The sequence below is a fragment of the Sparus aurata genome, chromosome 22 (genome assembly GCF_900880675.1).
Source record: "Sparus aurata chromosome 22, fSpaAur1.1, whole genome shotgun sequence".
NCBI classification, from domain to species: Eukaryota; Metazoa; Chordata; class Actinopteri; order Spariformes; family Sparidae; genus Sparus; species Sparus aurata.
Window position 1 is genome coordinate 12,735,344 of NC_044208.1, and position 21,486 is coordinate 12,756,829.

Consider the following 21,486-nt stretch of genomic DNA (forward strand, 5'->3'; position numbering starts at 1 on the left):
GCTGCAACCAGCCAGTGATTTCAGCCACAAACCTCACATTGGTATCTGAAGTTTCTGCAGTTGTCCTGAGAGAGAGCGTCAGACGAGCCGTGTCTCCCCTGCAGCCAGTCTTTATGCTAAGCTAAGCTATTACATCTAGTGTGCATTAAAGATGGTTTTGAACTAATGAGCCAAAAAGATTAAGATAACTGAAAATCTATGGGACATAAATGAGGGTTAAAGTTCTTTGTTGACCTTTGTTGACAACAGTATCTAAATACAAATCTTAACTCAAGTACCACTTACAAGCTTTTAATGGAGCTTTCAGCTGTCAATGACCACTTAAAGATTTATTTTTTTTAAAAATATGTTACATTTGAGTGACACTACAGTCTGTTAACTAAAGCAGTCTACCTCTGTGGTTGTTGTTCTGATGAAGACGGGGCAGAAAAGCACCACCTTTAATATGAGATCTAACATCTTTTACAATTAAGTTCCGACATCGGGACCATTGAACTCACGAGAAGAAGCTTTTTCGCTGGCTTCCATCTTAGTACTTGACAAACAACTGGTTGAATGTCCGGCATGCAATCTCTACTTCTTCTTCACTCTTTATTACAGTCATACATGATGTAGCATATGCGGACTACAACTTAAAAAGAAACTACAATTTGTGTCGCCTAGTTCATTCGTTGCAACCCAGTTGGCGAAAAAGTCTGGCTTTTCACGTTTTGCTTCTGCTAAAATCATTGAGGTAAAGGACTGATAAAGTGAAGAATGTCACTGTATCATCTGTACAATAGTTTTGCTTTATTTCAGGGTGAAAACCAGAATGAACGGGGAAATGTATAAACACATGACAAAAACAAATGATCATGTGCTAACTGGATGTCCACGGTTGACTTGTGACCTTGACGATTTGAAAGGTGAGTGAATGATTACAACAGCAGTTCACCTCTTCACACATCATGTGATCATCAAGCCATCATCAGAAATTAACCAGTTACATTATGATGGATATTTTTTTTGGGAACATGAAGAACAATCTCAGTACATGTACACAGCGACAGTACAGTTTGCAGTGATGGTGGTAAAGAGTCCATGGGGTACATTTTCAAAGTCTGCATATTTTCGTATCATGTGCCCTTCTTGCGGTGATCCTGATTGTCAAGCTGCATCGCGACCGCACACACAGACATTGGCTACGTCAGCGACTTTTAAGATACAAAAATAATTTCCTTTTTTCTTTAAGCAAAACTTGACAGATGCTGTATGAGTGCAACTTTGTCTTAAGAGCTTTAGTGGTTATGATTCTTTACAGGAAACAAGAGAGATGTGTTAAGCTAAGAATGAACAGTGATGAGTTATCTGGTTCTGTGATTGTGTGCTGTGAAGCCCCCTCTAGTGGTCAACAGGAGGTCTGCGGTGACACGATTCAAATTACAGTTATCTGTCTCAATACAATTCAGACAGATTTTTTTTCAGCGCTACTTTCTGATTAGAAAAATCCATGAAAAAAATTGACCAAATCCTGTTTTGATAGCTGTATGCTACAATAAAAAAAACACTTCCTGGAAAAAAACTGCTTTAGTCTAGCTTTTGTTCTGCTAGCTATCAGTTTCCTGTTACTTTCAGTCTATTTAAAAAAAATAAATAGGTCTCCTTTACTGTACTGAACAGTAAAAAATAACCTTTGTTGCAATTTAACCAAGATAAACATCAGTGTTGTTTGTAGCTCCAAGCTGTTGTTCAAATGTAACTCTTTCATCTCAAGGCGCTTATCTCACCTGATAATGAGCCACGGATAGTCTTATATCACGGGACGTTTGTATTAAGGGAATGTTCAAACATTTTTAGTTACAAAGTGCTTACTTTCCTTGCAGAGGGTTGGTTGAGAAGATTGAAACCCCTCTTGTCTGTACGGTACTGCAACACTGCAGGAGAGACTTTTAGTTGGCCAGCTACGTATTTAACATACGGATATGAGAGTTGTATCACTCTTCTCATCCAGCTCTTGACAAAGCAAGAGTACAAAGCAAATAAGATTATTTAACAAAATATCAAACTGTTCCTTTAAAATATAAAAGCTATAAAATACTTAAAATCAGGCATTATCTGGAATTTCAAACCTGAACCCTTTTATTGGTAAGATGAGATACCTGAGGTGATTCATCATGTTCATGCAAAAATCTTGTAAAGTCAAAATATCCGTGCCCACAAAAGACCACAAAACATTTCTGGAGCTTCAGAGCAAAATGCCGTTGTAGCATTCTCCTCAACAACTGATGCAGATGAAGAACAACAGCAACAGAAAACGGCTCATCATCAGCTCTTCTGATGTAATCCCAGCATCCAAGAGCCCTGAAATCTTAAACTGATATGAAAAGGTGTTATGGACACCCTTGACACAGGTTAAAGCTCACGGGGTGCACACCAACACCTTATGGTTAGCAGCAGTAAAGATTTCAGATTGAAAAAGGGCGTCAATCTTCTCTTCTCAAATCACTATGGGATCTTGAGGCTTCAGGAAACTTGGATTACACTGGACGAGCTGTATGGATCCGTTTTATGTTTTTGTTTTGTTTTTAACATTTCAAAATGAGTCCCAATCTACTTGTTGTTGCTGTAAATATCCAGACATGTTTTGTGGACTATGACACTTTACCCAACTTTTAATCGGCATGAGGATGAGTAGATAAACAACTGAAATTCAATTTTTCTCTATTGTCACTCTGTATATAACCTCATATCACCAGATTCTCGGTATATCAAAGCTATAACAGAGGTTATATCTTGTCTTGATAGCCTTGCACTCTTCAGTGATTATTTACACACAGGATTCTCTGTTGGACCTCCAGAATAATGTCAATTTTTGACTGCATGAAATCTGATTAAATGGTTAAAACAGACATTACCATACTGCCTATATAAATATAGCTGTAATCTCTCGGTCACATCTCAGGGTCTGTAATCATGAATGAATGTGATGACTGACACTGTGGTTCATTATCTGATATGAAATATTACATGAACTTAAGCACGTGCTGGTGCTACAGGCCAAATAATGACAGCAGCCTCGTCATGTTCCTGATCCACTCTGGCTTTTTAATATGTGGTGGAAAGCCGATGAATACTGCTAGGTTGGTCTGTCTGCAGAGTGAAATTTGAAGAACTGAAAGTGCACGGTGTGTCAAAGTGAGAGTTCAAAGAAAGCAGCGCTCCGCAGTGAACTAGTCTTGTGTAAAGCGTGAAAAGTCATTGCATCTGAATTCTGATCCGGCTACTGCGGTTCACCTCTGCCTCCGGTGCAGCTGGGAGTCCAGGTGTTCGTGGGGCCGGAGGTACCGGGGCTGTGTGGCCGGGCAGGAGCGTCGCACTGTTCCACGGTCTCCTGCTGGGGTGACCGGCGAGGCAGACGGGAGCTGTGCATGATATGGGCGTCCAGCATCTCCAGCAGCAGGTCATACAACGGCACCATGTTCTTCATTTTCATGCCGTGGAGGTGGTCCATGCCTTTGTTACTGAACATTTAAAAACAAAGTAGAAAAGTCATCATGACAGGTCATTTTTAAAGACACATTAATAACATGAAATATAGGGCTGTCAGGCGATTAAAAAAATTTATCTAATTAATTACAGGATTTGTAGTTAATTAATCTAATTAATCGCATTTTAATCTCATATCTGCTAAAGGTACCCAGATAAAGAATTTGAATTCTAGGACATTACAAAATTGTATTGCATGACTAATCAATTGAATACACTAAGAAGAGAAGATCTGAAATCGACATTTTTATTGGTGAAGTGCGTTTCATAAATGAAATTTAAAAGAAAATGGTCAAGCACATCCCAGCAAACCAATTAGGCCAGGTGCATTATTCAAAAATGCAATACAAATACACTTATATAAATAAAATTCAGAAATAAAATAAGGCTGAGTCTCAAACAGGCACTTAAGCAGACTCTTTATCCCGACGTGTTTAGCGTTTAAATGATAAGTCAAGCTGGAGCAGCTTCGGTCATAGGAGAATTCTTTTTTACAAAAGCTACAAATCACGGCGTTCTTGTTGATAGTCCCGTCTTCGTTCTTTTTATAAACAAACTTGCCATTCAAAGGCCCTAGCAACGATGTGCTCGCCTCACTCCCCTGAGTCGCGTCCAGGGTGACTGTTGTCACCCTGCTTTGACTAGCGACGCAGGTGGGAAGTGACGAACACGTCCGGACAAGTTCCTCGGTGCTGTGCTACCATGACGTGCCACTGCCAAGTAGCCTACGGATCATTCAATGGGCCAAATTTAAAATGCTCGCGCATTGAATTGCCACTCAGAATCTCAGAATTAATTGCGTAAATTTTTATAACGCGTTAATTTGCTGTGTAATTAATTAATCTAATTAACGCGTTAAACTGACAGCCCTAATAAAATAACATTATTATAGAAATGATAGACATTGCATCCCAACATTTCATATGGGGTCCTTTTACCTGACGTGGCGGATGTGAGAGAGCAGCATGAGCAGGTGGGCGAGGCGGGTGTACTGTTGGCGGAAAGTGAGGCCGGTTTTGGCGATGGCCCACACAAGAGCGTCCGTGACGGCGTCCAGAAGACGCAGCAGCTTGGAGCGACTCTGCAGCTCCTCGCTGCCCTCTGAGGAGCTGAGGCACATGTCTGGTAACACACAGAAACAGTTTGGAATTAACAAACAGGTCATTTATGCTTATGACTGGAGCTATTGCGCATTTTCATCTCTGGCTACTTTTGTGACGATTAGTTGCTATATGTCTCATTCATTTCAAGTCATTATTTAAGAGAAGATTGTGAGCATGGTGACCTCAGAGACACACTAATGATAATGAGAAAACCTTCATTTCCATGGCAGAGGACGTACAACAGTTAATGTGTGTAGCACTGAGTATTAACAAACTACCTTCAACATCAGTTTTTCAATACATACATTTACAAAAATGAAAACTAAAATCTACAAACAAAACCTGGTGTGAGAGCTCTCCATTTGCAGGATGGTTATAATGAGTAATCAGAGATCTGAAGTTATCAACATAACCACCAGCATACGTACCTGCTATTTGAGCTAGCGCATCTTGTAATTTCACAGACCAAAATTTGAAAATAAACAAAAATTAAACATGACAACAGAGAATTGTAGCTGTGTTTTGAAAAAATTGTTCTTGTAGAATGTGGAAAACGAATCGATAAGCAGTACATCATTTTCAGAAGGTGATAATTGATTAGAAACAGTGAAAATAGCAGTTCCATGATGCAAATACTTGTGATAGTTATGGCGAGCAGCTCCAAGTAATGCGGTAATGATGCCAACAGTCAGAAGAGTCACACTAAAACAACTGAACATATAACCACCAACCCAAAAGGATGAAATTTGATATACAGGGAATGAGACTCAACAATAAACTATTTTTCTCCAGAATCACTGACACCCTGATATGTTCCAAAATACAGCAGGCAAAATAAGAAAATACAGGCAGAGAGAAGATACTTTTGGCCGGGCCAAGTCGGACCATGCCATAAAGAGTAAAATTATTCTCATATGTGGAACAAGAAACACATTTTTTTGACGAAAAACTATTGAATTGGTTTTTGTTTTTTGTTTTTTTACACATGGAAAAACTAATTTAAGGAACTTAAAAACATTATCCTAGCAAAACTTCCCACCACCAGTTCTAAAGCCATTAACACAGGAAAGGAAAACAGTTTAGATCTGACGAAAAATGTCTGTACAGACACAAACAACTCAAACTTATATAAAAATGTTTGAAAGGAAAATGGAGGAATGGAAGGAGCTAAAAACATGATCTGAGTTTGACTGTGCTGGTGGAGGAAAACAGAAACATTAGTCAGACATTAATTAATCAACGGCGGCGCTGCTCTGGCCCTGTTTATCTTCAAACAGGTACTGCCTGTTACTGCGAGCATTCAGCGCAACCGAGCCCAGCTGAGACTCCAACTATACACGGTGTTCCCATTAGAGTATTCACTGCTAACTCAGATACTCCGTCCCCTTGCCAACCCAGTGCATCACACACAGACAGGGTTACACACCGATAACACCTCTGGTTTTATGTACATACACAGGAACTCACAAACATCTTTATCTCACATACACACACATACAACACACACACACACACACACACACACACACACACACACACACACACACACACACATGTTCACTCACTGGAGTTAAGGAGGATCATGGCCTTGAGGCAGACGTACTCCTCCCTCTGGAGCTTGAGCTCTCTCACCCTGGATGTGGCGGCTATCAGCATATCAAAGATCTCCAAGAAGCCCTGGACACAGCTCCCCTCTTCTCTGCCGTACAGAGACACAAACACAGCACACACCGTTTCAAAATTAGGGAGAAATCATGTGACTTCATGCAAAAAATGATTCATGGACTTAAATCCGACAAAGATGCTAAAGATGGCGATGGAACAGCACTTGTTTAGGACATAAATACTATAAACACTGGATGGACTTTTTCTGATACTGCAGGTTTAACTGCACACGGAACAAAAGATTCCAGTGGTTTTATTTCCATTTACTCGAGCATCGTACTATTTTATGTTTCGACTGTGCTACATTTCATTTGGAAATATTGTCCTTTTTACGCCAGTATTAGCAGATCCCATTACTTTTCAGAAATAATCAACGATATGTAATTTCTGCAGTTATCAAAACAAAAAGACATTTGCAGAGTGTTGTGTGTGGAGGGCCTGGTGGACTTCTGGGTCATAGCTGTGCAGAGTCACAGCCAATTCTGCTCTGATCCAGAGATGGGAGGTTATTGACAGGAGGAGAGCTCACAGATTTTCACTTTCAGGTTTTAAAAGAGGATTTATCTTCACTCTTGTTTATCAACATGACTGCAGCAGCCATCCACAGAGCTGACCTCCATTGTTAGGCCTTTATGTGCTGTAATGTTGACTGCTGACTGGAGCTGGAGGGGAAATGTACTTTACAACAAGAACAACATTACGGAAAGAAGAGCGGGGACAGAAGAGTGAACCGGAGTCTCCGGTGAGTGCTGGATTTAGTGAGAGTTGAGTGTGTGAGTTCATATGTTCACAGATGAGCTAATGAGTCACTTCCGTCCAATTAATTATCAAGCGTGGCTGTTGTTATCTTAAACAACATCTTCCACCACAAGAAGAATCAGCTTCCTGTGACTCACGCACTGCACCATGCTCTGCACTGTTTCTAAGCTATAGTCAAGGACACCTCAAAGGAAATTTAGTTTCGCGAAACGATAAAGCTCATCGAATGAACAGGACACTTGTTCCAGCTATTGAAGCAGACGAGCGTCAGTAGGTGTTCTCTTGTTACCACATGTGAGCGCAGATTGTTTATAGTCTCAATGAGTCTGCGGAGGAGATACCAGTTTGCATGCACACAAATCATTTTCTCATACAATAAAAACAGACTGCATGTTGAATACATCCACAACTGTATAAACAAACAAAATCAAAAATTACAACAATAAACCAAACAAAAAAATTATAATTGTGTAATATCCAATATTCCTGAATCTTTTTAAAGATATTAAATATTCTGCCAGGGCAAAATGTTTCTGAACAATTTTTTTTGACTCTTTAAAAGTTTTTTTTTCTCTCAACATGGCAAGTTGTTTGAACCAGAGTCTAAGGACAGAGGATGTTGTTTACTGTATAAAATTGTAAAGTCCATTGAGGCAATGTGATTGGGATTTTGGGCTATATAAATTACATTGATTTGAGTGACCTTTGAACCACATTTGAAGAAATTCCCTCGTGAAATATTGATATTTCACAAGAATGGGCTAGATTGACAGACAACCTGAAAACATAACACCACCAGCTACAGCTACTGTTGCCGCATAGTTATTAAAAGCTAAAGGTAAATAAATTGAAAACCTTCAACCAAACATCCACATTAATAATAGCAAACTGTCCTTTAATCAAGCTTGTGAAGTGGGGATGCGAGTTCTCGGCGGTGGTACCTGCTCAAGCTGAGGTCAGGGGAGAAGATAAGTTTCCCTGGATGGTCCACTGACCTCCACATCAGTCCGATCATCAGCACCTCCAGCCAGCAGCACTCCAACAGGTGCACCTGGTCCAAGAGGCCGAGCTCTAAAAACCCTGAGAAAAAAAAACATAGTAGAAATTGTTTCTAAGACAAAATCACAAATCCAGTTTGAGATCAATAGTTACCTTAACCTTCCTCCTGGCAGTATGGTGTTGATTGGTTAATTGACAAGAATTGCTAATTGTTAAAGAACTGCAAAAACATTTTAGTCATATTTCATCCCAAAATGCAGAAAATATGCGTGTTCCAGCTACTCAAATATGAGGATGTAAGGCCTTTCTTGGATTTATAACACTGCAGTTTTAAAATCTGTTTGTTCTGGACTTCTGGTCTCACAATAAAAACAAGATGTCCCCTTGGGTTCTGGGAAATTGTGATGTTAATTGCATACCAAATCCAAACGTTTACCCAGAATTTCATGCATCAGGGCCCCAGCTTACAACGTGGTTCAGTTTTTGGTCACATGTCCAATGTCAAGAGCAGCCAGTGCTGTTATCTGATTTCAGCCAGGCAATGAGTGACTCTGCCTGTCAATAATACTCAAACATGTCACTTTAGGTTGAGGTAAAAGGTTTCTGTGTCATAACATCTACACTGCACAATGAGGTAAATTCAGTTCAGTTCAGTGCCATTGGGTCACAACTTTCATATTGTGCAGGGAAGCAGTCTGAATCCATCAGCACCAGCGAGTCTAATAAACAAAAACGCAATGTCACCACAGCTCATTGTCCACCTTCCAGTTCTAAAAACACCGCTACTTGGTTTTGTAGGTCTGGACTCACATGCTAAATAAAGCAGGAACAATTACTGCGTCTGGCCAGTCATTAACTCAGTTCCTCAGATGACTGAGCGGCTCTGCAGGGATGTTTTAAAAGATGAGAGGCATACAGACATTCAGATGTGTAAGTCAGGGTACAACAAAATGTTATTTGCTTTTTACCCTGGACTTATCATTAGGCCAATTTTCATGAGGTCATTTTAAGAGCTAAAAAATACAAGGTAGGAATTGCGATACAATACATACGAAGTCTTCGATTTCATAACTGTTATTTCTACGAATTCTGTAGAAATAATGTAAGTATATATATATTTTTTCTTTAAGGATCCCCGTACAGCCCCGACACACACCTGGAATCTTCTTGGCCCAGGTGATCATGTGAACCAGCTCCTTATCGGCCAGGTTGGTGAGCGACATCATGATGTTTGCTTCAGTCAGCGGCCTCCTCATGTCCTTCATGAGGTAGATCTCTGGCGGCTCTGCCTCCATTATCCGCTCAATCAGCTGCTTTGAAGTCAGTGCGGGAGGTTGGGGTGTGTTTAACGGACCCACTGCTGGTCCATTTAACACGCTTGGTCCGCTAGTTCTGCCCTGTGAGGACAGACGGGTCACTCGCCTCATCTGGGGGTTCCTGAAGTTTCCACGTTCCTTTCGCATTCCTGAGAAAAAGAAAACGAGACATAAAATATGGCTTTTTACAATTTTCCATATCTGAGATACATGGCTATGATTAAGGATTGATTTTCATGTTTTAAATTCTACTTCAACACTGAAATATCATCCTCATTGAAGAACTAACCAGCATCCAGCTGATATTGAGCATTTATTTGTTTTTCTGAACACCTGATGAAGGTAGGTCTAAACTGCTGAGGGAAATATCTGGTATTTTACTTTGTGTGGGGCTTTTTGCGTTCTACTCCACAGCTGTTGAACAAACTTAATTTTATGCGGAAATGAACAACAACATTTCCTGGCTGTTGTCCTGGAGTGTGATCTTTTTTTCTCTGCAGAAGAAAAGAAAGGAAAATTCTGGAACAAACAAAAACCCAAGGGAGCTTGACGTTGCCTGAATTATTATGACAGGTGGAATTTAACAAATATCACAACAGTTGCTGGTTTAGATTACAGAAAGATCTGAATAGAGATAAATACAACAACGACGAACACCAATAAGGGAATATGAAGACACTAACCACACTTGGTCATGCCAACGTTGTAGCATTTGTGAAGGCGACACGCCTGGCAGCTCTTACGGCGGTTCTTGTCTATAGTGCATTGATTGGTTGCTGGGCAGATGTAGTCGTTGTGTCCTGAAGGAAAGACAAAAAGAAAGATAGAAGGAAGGAAGGAAAACAAAGAAATTGCAGAGAAAAAATGACAAAATGAGAAGATGACAAATAATTAAAAAGCTTCCCTACAGATTCGTAGATTAACAGGCAGATTTTTGCCAAATCCACAAGAGTTTAGCACCATCTCACTTCACCCGCTAAAAGACAGAAATGATAAGCTAGTGATTACTTTCTTTTGGGACCACTTTAAGCTTTTTACTAACCTTTAAATCTTCAGTTATACTAGCATGTTCAGTCAGTGAGTGCAGATTCTACGGTTCAGACAGTGAGATTTAGTTACAATAAACCCAAAGCTCATGAATCAAATGTAAGGAAAGTGTTTCAGAGTGACGATTCCAAATGTAATGTAATGACCTTGTAGAAGGTCATGAATATGGTTTACAAGCTACTGTGATGAAGTCTGACAGTGTTAGAATCAAAAGGTCAGTGAGAAGAACATGCATGGATGGTTCAACATTTCCCATCCAAGTTCAAGAAAAAAAAATAAAAAATCTACAGCCATGCTAACGGCTCAGCGAAGCTCTACTTATCGACAAATGCATCACTTTTTGCTATATGCTTACTCCTTCACAGTGACAATGTTAACAGATTGACTTTCAGCAGGTATAATGTGCACCATCATTCACCATCTTAGTTTAGCATGTTAGCATGCCATCATTTGCTATTTAGCACTAAACAAAGTGCAGCTAAAGTTGATTGAAATGTCATTCATTTGACTATTTGGGACATAAAATTTAAAAGATAACATTTTGTGATAGTTCATTCAATAGATGGCGATAAATCTACATGAAAATCACAAAGGCCAACCTCATGATGGCACTAGGGGAAAAGTCAGTAGGTTGTCTGGGCACCATGAATGTTTTTACAGAAATGTGCCAATCTATCTGCTAGATGTTGACATACTTTATTGGATCATCAAGTCAAGTCAATTTTATTTATTTCCCGCAGCTTTTAGCAGGGGGAAAAAAGAAACCATTTGATAATTGTAGATTTATCTTCATCTGGACCAAAGTGGTGAACTGACCTACACTGCTATCCTTAAACCTTGTAGCATACAAGCATGGCTAAAAACAAGTATAAAAATAGAATAAAAAAAGTATACTCTGTGTTCAGACAAAAACTCTCAAATTACACTTAGAGAGTCCTGCTTTAATGCAAAAATGTCATGCCCCGTCTAAAAAGGGTCATGAACACCTTACAAAGTCCCAACAAAAACTGAACATGAAGGCTGTCAAGAAAGTGGCACCCCTGTGATTGTATGAAAACAAATATGTATGTTTTTGGCTCTCACTTTGGATGCTCCTCTTGAAGAAGGCCTTACACCCCTCACACGACCAGACGCCGTAGTGGTAGCCTGAGGCGTAGTCGTGGCACACAGCACAGAAGTGGAGGTCCGCCTTCCCGCCCGATGACACCTCACCCTCCTCGTTCTCCTGAGAACGCCTCCTTGCACTCTTACTAACAGATATGTCAGGGTCAATATTCAAATGAGCAATCTGGCCTCAGCATGCAAATCAGTTCAATAAAGTGTTCTGCATGTTCCATTTTAATAAGTCATTTCCACATCAGTAGTATGATTACAGGTTATTTTGACATACTGCAGGAAATAAAACCAAAATGGGAGAAAATTTGTGATTACCATCATCAGGAGGTGATGCATAATCTTACCTGCTTGTTAACACATTGTCCAGTGGCGACAGCTCCACCCATGGACTCTGAACCGCCTGCCCGTGCTGAGGTCGAGCCTGGAGGTGGTGCAGGGGTAAGGTGGTCCCCACATGGCCATGGCTGGGCCAAAATAAGGAGGGGCTTAGTGTCTGATGGACAGAGGGGCGGTCTGAAATGGCCGGCGGATTGGCATAGCTGAAATTAGTTGCACTGTAGAAAGGTATGGTGGGGAAGTCGTGGCCACGGTCGGTGTAAGGGGAGGGGATGCAGATGGGCTGGTTGGTTTCCATAGGGGAGCTGAGGACCGGGGAGAGAATAACTCGACTGGAGTCCACCTTCTGGAGCTGGAGGAGGGACTGATCCTTCTCTGGAGAGCAGGCAACGGCCATCACAACTTCAGACAATCTCAGTACCACTAGATTTACCACATGATCAACAAAGAATGGGCCTTAGACAGAGTCATTCTTTCTTGGTGTAGTTCACAATACAATAAAAGAACAGTGGATCTATCTACACACGTCAGGCCACATTGTAAATTCCAGGAATGATGAATAACCGTGATTTTACTCTGCTCACAGTGAAATGCCAGTGTTGAGATGAATCACATGATCAACCTGTCAGTCGATGCTGTCAGATGATGCAAAGAATGTTGAACACACAGGACTGCAGTCCGTCTACACTAGGGGAGGGAAGGTGTTCTGTGCTCAGTCTCAGTCCAGCCATGAGTCTCACATCGTCAAGTCGTGGCATGTGGAGTCAGATGTGTGGCAAACCTTTCCACCTGGAGGACGAAGAGAAAAGCACTGGTTTAGTACTGATTGTCTGCTACCAAAGTTTGAGTTTGTTCTTTTGGCTGCATCTGCCAATTATCTGGTTTAGTACGACAACGCTGAGTTTGAGAGTTTTCTTGTATGAAAGCTGTTCATTATATCATTTTCATTCTCCTGCCCCCTTTTACTCTTTCCTTTTTTGGCATTGCTGGGTGGTTGTCACTTGTGTTTTGCCTTTTCTTAGTTGGAACATTGTTCTGTTTGTAATTAGAGAAGTTCTGTTGTTCATATTGGTTACTTTATTTGATTATTATTTGTCAAGGACAAAAATGATGTCTGGGCATGTATGTGAGGTTATTATCAGGCTGTTGCCTCCCCTCAAATATTGTTTTTGGCTTTTGACTATTGTTTAAAAATCAGAGTAGTAGAAGTAACGTAACGTAAGACTGAATTCAACCCAACACTGCATATCACACATGGCAGACGAGACACAACAACATAAAAGATGTAACAAACAGACAGGGAAGGAGACTCAGCTGGAAAGATACAGTACATTCAGAGTCTGTACTTTCTTACTTTTACTCGAGTAAACAGGTCGTATCAGTACTTTGACTTTTACCAGAGTTTCCTTTTTACACAAGTATCTGTTATTCTACTTGAGTAAAGAATGTGCGGTGTCTGGTTAAATGGGAACACTAGAATAGTGTTTTTTTCTTTTAAAATCATAAAGAATGATTAAAGTCATCGATCAGACACATAAGATCAACACTTTATGAGAAGTACAGCTGATACCTGTTGAACTAAAATGTTTGCACCACAAGTTGGAATCTCCATTGTCTGAAAAAAATGGGGAAATGGGAAATCTGAGTGTATAATCCAGTTTAGACAGAGACAGCTGTTGGATCAATAAACAGACACACACACACGCGGACACACACACACACACACATACACACATACACACACACACACACACACACACACACACTGTACAGTCTATGGACATGAAGTGTACTGTTAGGACAGCAAACTCAGAGTTAATCATTTCTGAATGGCAGGTCTCTGTCTTCAGTCAGAGCTGGTACACTTTGTCTCCTCAACCTTTCACAAAGCTCAGACCAGGAAATCATCACTTATCTGAAGGAAAAGGGTCCATTAATATCACAAAATGGCCTAGAGAGAAGCTGCGGTTTGCTACGCCAACAAAGGTTTATAATCCGTGGGAGAAGTTGGAGTCTTGCGCGTAAAGGCGTAAAATGAAGAGTGCGGAAAGCTGGCAGTGATTAAAGTCACAAAGCTGTAATAAGTACAAGTGACCATTAAATATTTAGTATACTGTGAACAGCGCCTAAGTGAATTTTCATTTAAATGATATCTAATAGAGATGTGACAGGAGGAATCACTCTAACAGTTGTGAAAACACAAGTGGAGCTCTTCAACATGCTGAACATTACTTACACTGTCCTTTGTCCATTCAAGGGAACTTCAGACAACAACTTAATTTTACACAGCGTTTAACGCCAAATTACATCGAACATGTTAAAAGTTAAAGCTTTTCATTCAATTTTCAAAGAAAGGGAACGTGATTAAGTCAATACCGTTGATAGTCAATGGTAATTCGCCTATGTGTGCCTGAAAATTGAGAGAGAAAAATATTCCTTTATCCATGGGTAGGGTATGCAAGAAAAATATCCAACTCCAGAATTTCATATTCTCTGATTCCAGCTTGCAGCTTCAGCAGGATTTTCTGGTTTCTTTGCCCCTCTGTAAACTGGGAATCTTGAGTTGTGGACAAAATAGGACACGTGAGGACAGCATTTAGGGCTTTGACAAAACCCTGATTGATATTTCTCAACAGTTTGACATTTATAGAACAAACAACTAATCGATTAATTATTAATTAATTAAAGAAAACAGTCGACAGGTTTAAATCAACGATGAAGATAATCATTAGTTGTGGCCCCTCAACACAGCAGGAAAATTAAGCACCTAAAGAAAAGCAAATGACTCCAAAAACAGTGAAGAATACACATTTTTATATTCATCAGGTGGACACAAACGTGATGATAATTTTGCTCTGCATCCTCCAAAGCAACCGTATACTAACAGCGTTGCCAAATCAACTGTATGAAGGTGAAAATGTGTCAATGTTGAGTTTACAGCTTACTGCGCTCCCCCCCAAGAGACCAAAAACAAGCAGTTTTAATTTGTATTTGTGTTGTAAACATTGTTAGCATTAGCGACAGAAATATCTCAAGATGCTAAATGCGAATAGCAACTATGCATTTTGTGGATGCTAGGCAATGTGTTCACACTCAGCTCTGAAACTATTGAAATTTAGCCCTCCACTGGTCTTACAGTTAGAATGGATGCTTATTGATGAGTTTAGTGATGTTTCAGACACACAATGAACATTTTTAACATTTATCTCAGCTGTTACGACTTGCTGTTTATTGAATAGTTGGGCTTTGAAGTGTCATTCGGTTTGACAAACGATCCATTTCTGGCTGATGATACAGAGTGTGTTTTGGCACTGGGAGGATTGCTACACATCTGTCTTCTCTGGGTTTATCAGTTCTTACCTGACATCCAAACTGATGAAACACCAGGAAATTAAAGAGTTTGAGTTATTTTTTGTTTGAAGTTTAATTACAACGCTTGCCAGCTCATCGGACTCTGGTTGAATCATGGGGAATGATTGACGACCTAAAGTAATAGACTGCGTCACCAAAACTAACAATTACAAATTTGCAGTAAAGGGAAAACAAACAAGAGAATTTCATCACACGTTTGAGCTTATTATACACAATCTACAGGTTGTACGTTGTTGACAGAATGAAAAAAAGTCAGAGCAGTGGAGTTTCACTACATTTCCAATGACCTTGTGTCTGCAGGCCAGTAAAGTGACTCCTAAAACAACTGAGGCACTTTAAGAGAAGAGAAAAGAGATCGTGGCAGGATTTTGTTTGTTTAATTACTATTTGGGGGTAAAAGGCAGATGTGATAAAGTTTTTGTTTCCTTTGAAGCTCTGACCTTGCCTTCAAACCTCATCACTGCCACAGTCTCCACCAGCTGGCAGCTTGTGAGAGAAAACCTCCTAATTCCTCCACGGTGCTGCTCATCCTGCTGCCTCTGAAACCAGCTCATACGCACAACAAATACAGTCAAACCTGAGGTTGAAGGTTCAGCTGAGGGCCACAACAGTTGGGAAATGTTACTCAACAACTACAATGTTCACTTCCCCCAGGTCTCTAACTATTAGTGAATTATAAACGCACAAGTTCAACACGGCTCAGAATCGGATAATGCTACTCCTGTTACAAAGACTCTGGGTTAAAATCTGATTATTTGAATTACATTACAGTCCACAGCCTTCCACTTATAGCTGCTCTGTGCGATTATATGCAGCACCGCCAAGTCCGCTTATTATATAATATCAGTTACAAATATTGGTAGTTGTGGGTCGGCTAGTCTCTCAAGTGTAGTTGCTTCTTTGAGCTTGCTTCCATGACTCCAGTCTCTCCTGTCTACTAACGCCAAAATGACTAGTTTGTCATGTTGCAGCATCCATGAACAACAAAGGGTTTTAACATTAAGATCTGGACACAGCCTTGGAGACGGAGCGCTGTCCATTCCTATTAAAGCTGCTCATTGGAGCATGAAGCTAAAATGGCTCAATTTCCCGGCAATAAAAGACACCGATCTTCCATGTGGTTGGGCAGTGAAACCAAGTCCTTTTGTAGGAGTTGTGATGCTTGAAAGAAAAAGTATCCGGTTTGAAACCAGAAGTCACCAGTAAGTTGAATGAATCTACAGAAGTAATGCAGTGATTTTAAACCAAACCATGATGTTCTTCTACACCCTTACCAACTGATTGCTGCTACGGTCTTGTAGTTTTGGGAGTCGCTGGTAATGGACCTATTTAATTATTGTAATGCAAGGATGTGCTGTCGCCTTTTTTTTCTTTTTTTTTAGATGTTAATATGTCAAAAAAACATCTTTGTATACGGCAAAACAAAAGGTAGATTCTGGTCTTTCAAATAGTGGCTATGTTTTGGCTTTTTGAGGGCAGATTAAACACCAGTGAACCTCATTATTCACAGCTGGCAAACACATGCACAACAAAATGCTAACGCTAAGCATTTATCCCATCCAAAAAGATAATTTAACCAAAAGGTCAAAGCCAAATAAAGTAAAAGCTGCTCCTGGTCATTAGCCAAAACTGCATGCCTTTCACACAAAAGCTCAAGGACATGTCCTTTTCCAAACTAAAACTACACTGCCTCCCTAAAATCCGACGGAAACGGATGTGAACCAGCTCTGCAGAAAGAAGCCGGACCTTACTATATACAGAAAGGGAGTGTGAGCGGGGATGTGAGCGGTGGTTGCTGCCAGAGAATTTAAAAAATTGCAATGAATTGTTTGCAACAAAGAAAGTAAGAAAAATGTAACTTTAAATTAAACTTTAACAGTAACTATGACTGATTTACCTGCTCACTGGCTAAACCTACAAGTGTCTCATTCCTCAATTCCTTTCAGATTTAAATTTTTTCTACCCTCAAACAGAAGGGAATTCATTTGTTACTATTGTTCTAGAAAATTCTAACAGGGTTGAATCCTCATCTCTCTGACAGTTTGTCATAGCCAATGTCAAACATTTTTTGTTTCCAGCTTCTTTACAGTAAGGATTTGCTGCTTTTCAATTTGAAGATGTTGCTTTGGACTGAGAAATTATGATGAGCATTTCCCACAATTTTGAGAGATTTTACAGACTACATCAAAATAAATGTTTTTCCTCTCTTGAAGGTTACAACCTTCAAAGTAAAAGTAAAAGTGAACTAATTTGATGAAAAATAACTATAATTAAGTTTCCTAGAAAATAAGGGAAATTTTCTCGGTGGTAGCTTTTTTTATTGCCCTTACAAATTCTGCCCGTTAAACGTCCTCAGTTCAATAAGACTCAGCACTGGACAGAGGTGCATCTCAACTTTATGATACACCTCATGCTTTTAATCTTAAATCATTTTATTTGAACATATAATAGATTCACTGTGTCAGATGTCAGGTCATTACTCAACCCCATAATACTTCCTCAACTTGAAAAGCAAACAAATTTATAGCACTATAAAGCTCATTTCTGTTTATTTTCTTACCTTTAGGACAATAAAAACTTAAAGTACACTTTACCACAACTCTCTATTCATTTCAAGATAACCGCCATGAAAGCAGTCTCTAAATAAATTACATTATGCATCAAAATGACTCTTAAAAGACAATAAAGGTTAAATTAAAATCAAGTTGCTGCATATTTGTATGTCGTATATTTAAAGAGTGAGGAGCTGGGACACATTTTAACTAACATACATGAAAGGCTGCCAATGCTGATTAATCTGTTGTTTATTTAGTCTATAAAATGTCAGAAAATGGTGAAGCATGTCAATGAATGTTACCTAAAGTCAGGGGAGACATCCCCAAAAGTCTTGTTTTGTCCACAACCTAAAGATATTCAGTTTACTGTCACAGAGGAGTAAAGAAACCAGAAAATGTTCACATTTAAGAAACTAAAATCAGAGAATTTTGACTTGTTGAATTTGAAACCATCAATCGGTCATCAGAAGCTGGGGATTAATTCATTAGCTGACAACTTCAATTATTCCAGTCATCGTTGCTCTAGATACGAGCTTTTTAATCTTGAATTCTTAAATTGAGCACACAAAAATACACTTTAACAGGTAAAATCAGGCCCATGTGGTCATCATCCAATCCAGCCCTTACAGTTGACAATTAAAAACCCCTTAATCAATACATAGCACTACTATGTCGAGTGCAATAAAAACTCAAAACCACCGTAGAAAACACTTCAACTCTTTTGTGAAGCAGTCTTCAAGCAAATGACTTTATTGCATCAAAAATGATTCCACACAGAAAAAGAGAAAAAGCAGCTGAATAAAAATCTCTTGCATACTTGGATGCATGTTTATTAGGATCAGGATTTATCACTATTATTAGTATTGTGATTAGTATCGATTCATCTATTTTCTCTTGGACTCTCATTTCCTTGTCGACTCCATGTGTTGTTTGCCCTGACTTGTAGTAAAGACAAGAATCAGCTCACGTTGATGTGCATCATTTCAAAAATGTACCTATTGTGAAGCTTTGGCAGAAAAAAGGCAGATGTCAGCCAAATCAGCTGTTTGACCTGAGCACTTTGAAGATAAAGAAAACTAAACTCTGTGCACAGTTCAAACAAGACGAAATGAAGTTCTCGCTGCGAGCTGGCCTGTATCACAGCAGCTGGCTGATAGCAGTAGCTTGTTTACACAGTGATGAGTACTTTCTGAAGGAGGCTTGTTTAAATGTGAAAGCCGGATTCTTAAGCCAGGAACAGACACAAATCAATGCCACTGTTTTCATATGGTCATACATCTACAGACGCACTGGAGATGGCCAGTACAGAAGCAGCATTAATTATCTACCCGCCCAAATCAACCATATTCAACATTAAGTCGTTGCCATCTTTTTGTTGCAGATCTAGAAATGATTAAATCAAACCCACAGCCTCCTATAAATGAATACACACTCTGGATTAAAACGTCTCGCCATCTTGTTAATGTTTTTTTCTTGGGAGTTTATTCTGTCACCTGTTAACCAATTTGAGTAAAAGACACCGCTACAGGCCTTCTGCTTCTAGTACGTAGCTTTAATTTCTGATGATTGGACAGCTGGACATCTTCTCTGCACCGCTGCCAACTTTAATAAAAACAAGAATAAGTCGTATCATATTCCTAACGTACCTCTTGGTCCGGACACACCAGTTGCTGACAAAGTTGTGACAGTATGGCGACCCGCCGCGGTGTCCTGTGCTGCTGAAGTGTGAAAAACAAATGTTTTTTGGAGCCGTGGTGAGATTCAGAGAAGACGAGCAGCGAGTGAGTTCACCGAGGAGTCCCGACGACGTTCATGCAGGACTCGTGTGTGTCGCCTTCAGCTGTCAGCCCGAAGACAAACCACCAGCTGCGTTCAGGGAAAATGGCTTCAAATCGGAGAGGATGAGGCTTACAGCATCCGGTCTGCATCTTCAAAGTAAAACCCACCAAAGTCCGCCCTGTTCTATTCAGTCCGGCTTTTATTTTGTGTTAATGTGTTAATAATTTCATGGTTTTAATATTTGTGCTTGTCCAAATTATTCTATAATTGATTTTTATTTTTATAGAACAAATTAATGATTTATCGAGCATTTTATCTTTTTATATTTCTATCTTTTCATATTCCTCAACATTATTAGTATTATTATTATTGTTATTATTATTAGTATCATTTTTATTATTATTAAAAAAAATATCTTTTTCAACGTTTTAGCTGGGGGGGGTGGGTTCTTTCAGCAGAGAATGGTTTTGGAGAGTGCATTATATTTTGTAAACTGGTTGTGCATAAGGCACAAGGGACTAAACAATCTCCAAACACAAACACTAATTCTAATTCTAATTGGCATTCTCTTGGTTTTATAGGAATGGATGTACACATAATATAATTTTTTTATGTTGACTTCTACGTCTATTTTATCCCAGTTTGTATTCTTCTTTTTTTTTCTTGCATGGCGAGAAATCTTTTTGTATGCATGGACATATGAAGATATATGGTAAGTTTCCCCCGCACTTCTGAGTGTGATGATCATAAAGCAACAACACTGTAAATATCAGGCAAAATATTGAGCATGTATTATAGAAAAAATATTTATAACCCTCAGTATTAGATTACCTGTTAATATTGTGCTTTTATTTTGGAACAGGAACCCCTTCAGTTCCGTCTTTTATCTTATTATATGAACTTGACCCTCCCCAGGAAAAAAAAGGATCCCGACAACGTCAAAGTTAACCACACCTTCCTGTTCGGTCTGTAATCACTGCCTAGTGCCTGTCAATCAAACCCTAATTGGCGCGAGTCCATTTAACTGTTTCCAATCAATTAAGGTCAGACACAACAAGCTGAGATCAGAGACCACATGGTTGATCTAAATGTTGTTTTAAATGTAAATATTTCAGTTTTTGACAGAAAATAGATCATGGACATGAAACAAAATATGGAGCCATTCAAAGTTATCAACATCAGTCAGCTGATCAGCTGCATCAACAAGCTTTTTTTTATATAATTACCTATGTATTTTACAGCAACACCAGTCAGATCAAATGTAAGAAAAACAACCTGAATTCCAGTAGAACTTTTTTTATTTAAAGTCCTTTAAGCCTCTTCTCTTTACATTGTAACTATCAAATAAAAAAATATGTTATAAATACAGCCATCATGAGAAGCTTCAGTCTAAAAAGAAACACTGAGACAACTGTAGAACCTTCTAAAGCCATAGCATATCAAGACTAATAACACTTTTGATTAAATCTTGAAATATGACGCAGTGAAGCGACGGAACATTAGATGATGAACACAGTAACAAAACAATGAAGAGCATGATCCCTTCATTAATCACCTCTTAGACGTTCCAGGTGCTATTACTCTTTCAGTGTGTTCTTGGAGACTTGATGTATTACTTCTGAGATCTTCAAATCACAGCAGGTGAAATAAATCTCAGCCAGTTTATCTTCCATTTAATATCGGCACTTCCTATAGATGTTCTGATCGACTGAGCCTGTTGTTGTTGGAGACACTGGGATCTCTTCTCACTGATGGAAGCTCTTAATGTTTGATTCAGAGAGGCCGGTGTGCTTCTTGGGCAGTTAGGAACAGAAATAACAACTGTTCATTCGGGGGCATATTGTGGCCTTATAGCCTCGATTGCAATAACATCTGAATCATGCGCTTGTTGTTTCTCAGCAGTTACAGCATTAA

General features: G+C 39.4%; 1 protein-coding gene across 6 annotated transcripts; it reads right to left on the minus strand.

The window, feature by feature from the left end:
- Positions 1-769: 769 nt before the first annotated feature.
- Positions 770-19,673, minus strand: esr2a (estrogen receptor 2a). Of its 6 annotated transcripts, none has more exons than XM_030406049.1 (10): positions 19,440-19,673; positions 12,489-12,655; positions 11,875-12,241; positions 11,498-11,664; positions 10,051-10,167; positions 9,208-9,516; positions 7,994-8,132; positions 6,194-6,327; positions 4,464-4,647; positions 770-3,500 (listed from the first exon to the last, which is right to left on the minus strand). In XM_030406049.1, the coding sequence occupies exons 3-10, from the start codon at positions 12,162-12,164 to the stop codon at positions 3,260-3,262; spliced, it is 1,581 nt and encodes a 526-aa protein (XP_030261909.1). In that variant the 5' UTR covers positions 12,165-12,241; positions 12,489-12,655; positions 19,440-19,673; the 3' UTR covers positions 770-3,259. The 6 variants fall into 6 exon arrangements, with proteins under 6 accessions (XP_030261909.1, XP_030261907.1, XP_030261908.1 ...); XM_030406047.1 differs by having other exon boundaries at positions 11,875-12,289; XM_030406048.1 differs by having other exon boundaries at positions 12,451-12,655.
- Between the last annotated feature and the right edge of the window lie 1,813 nt (positions 19,674-21,486).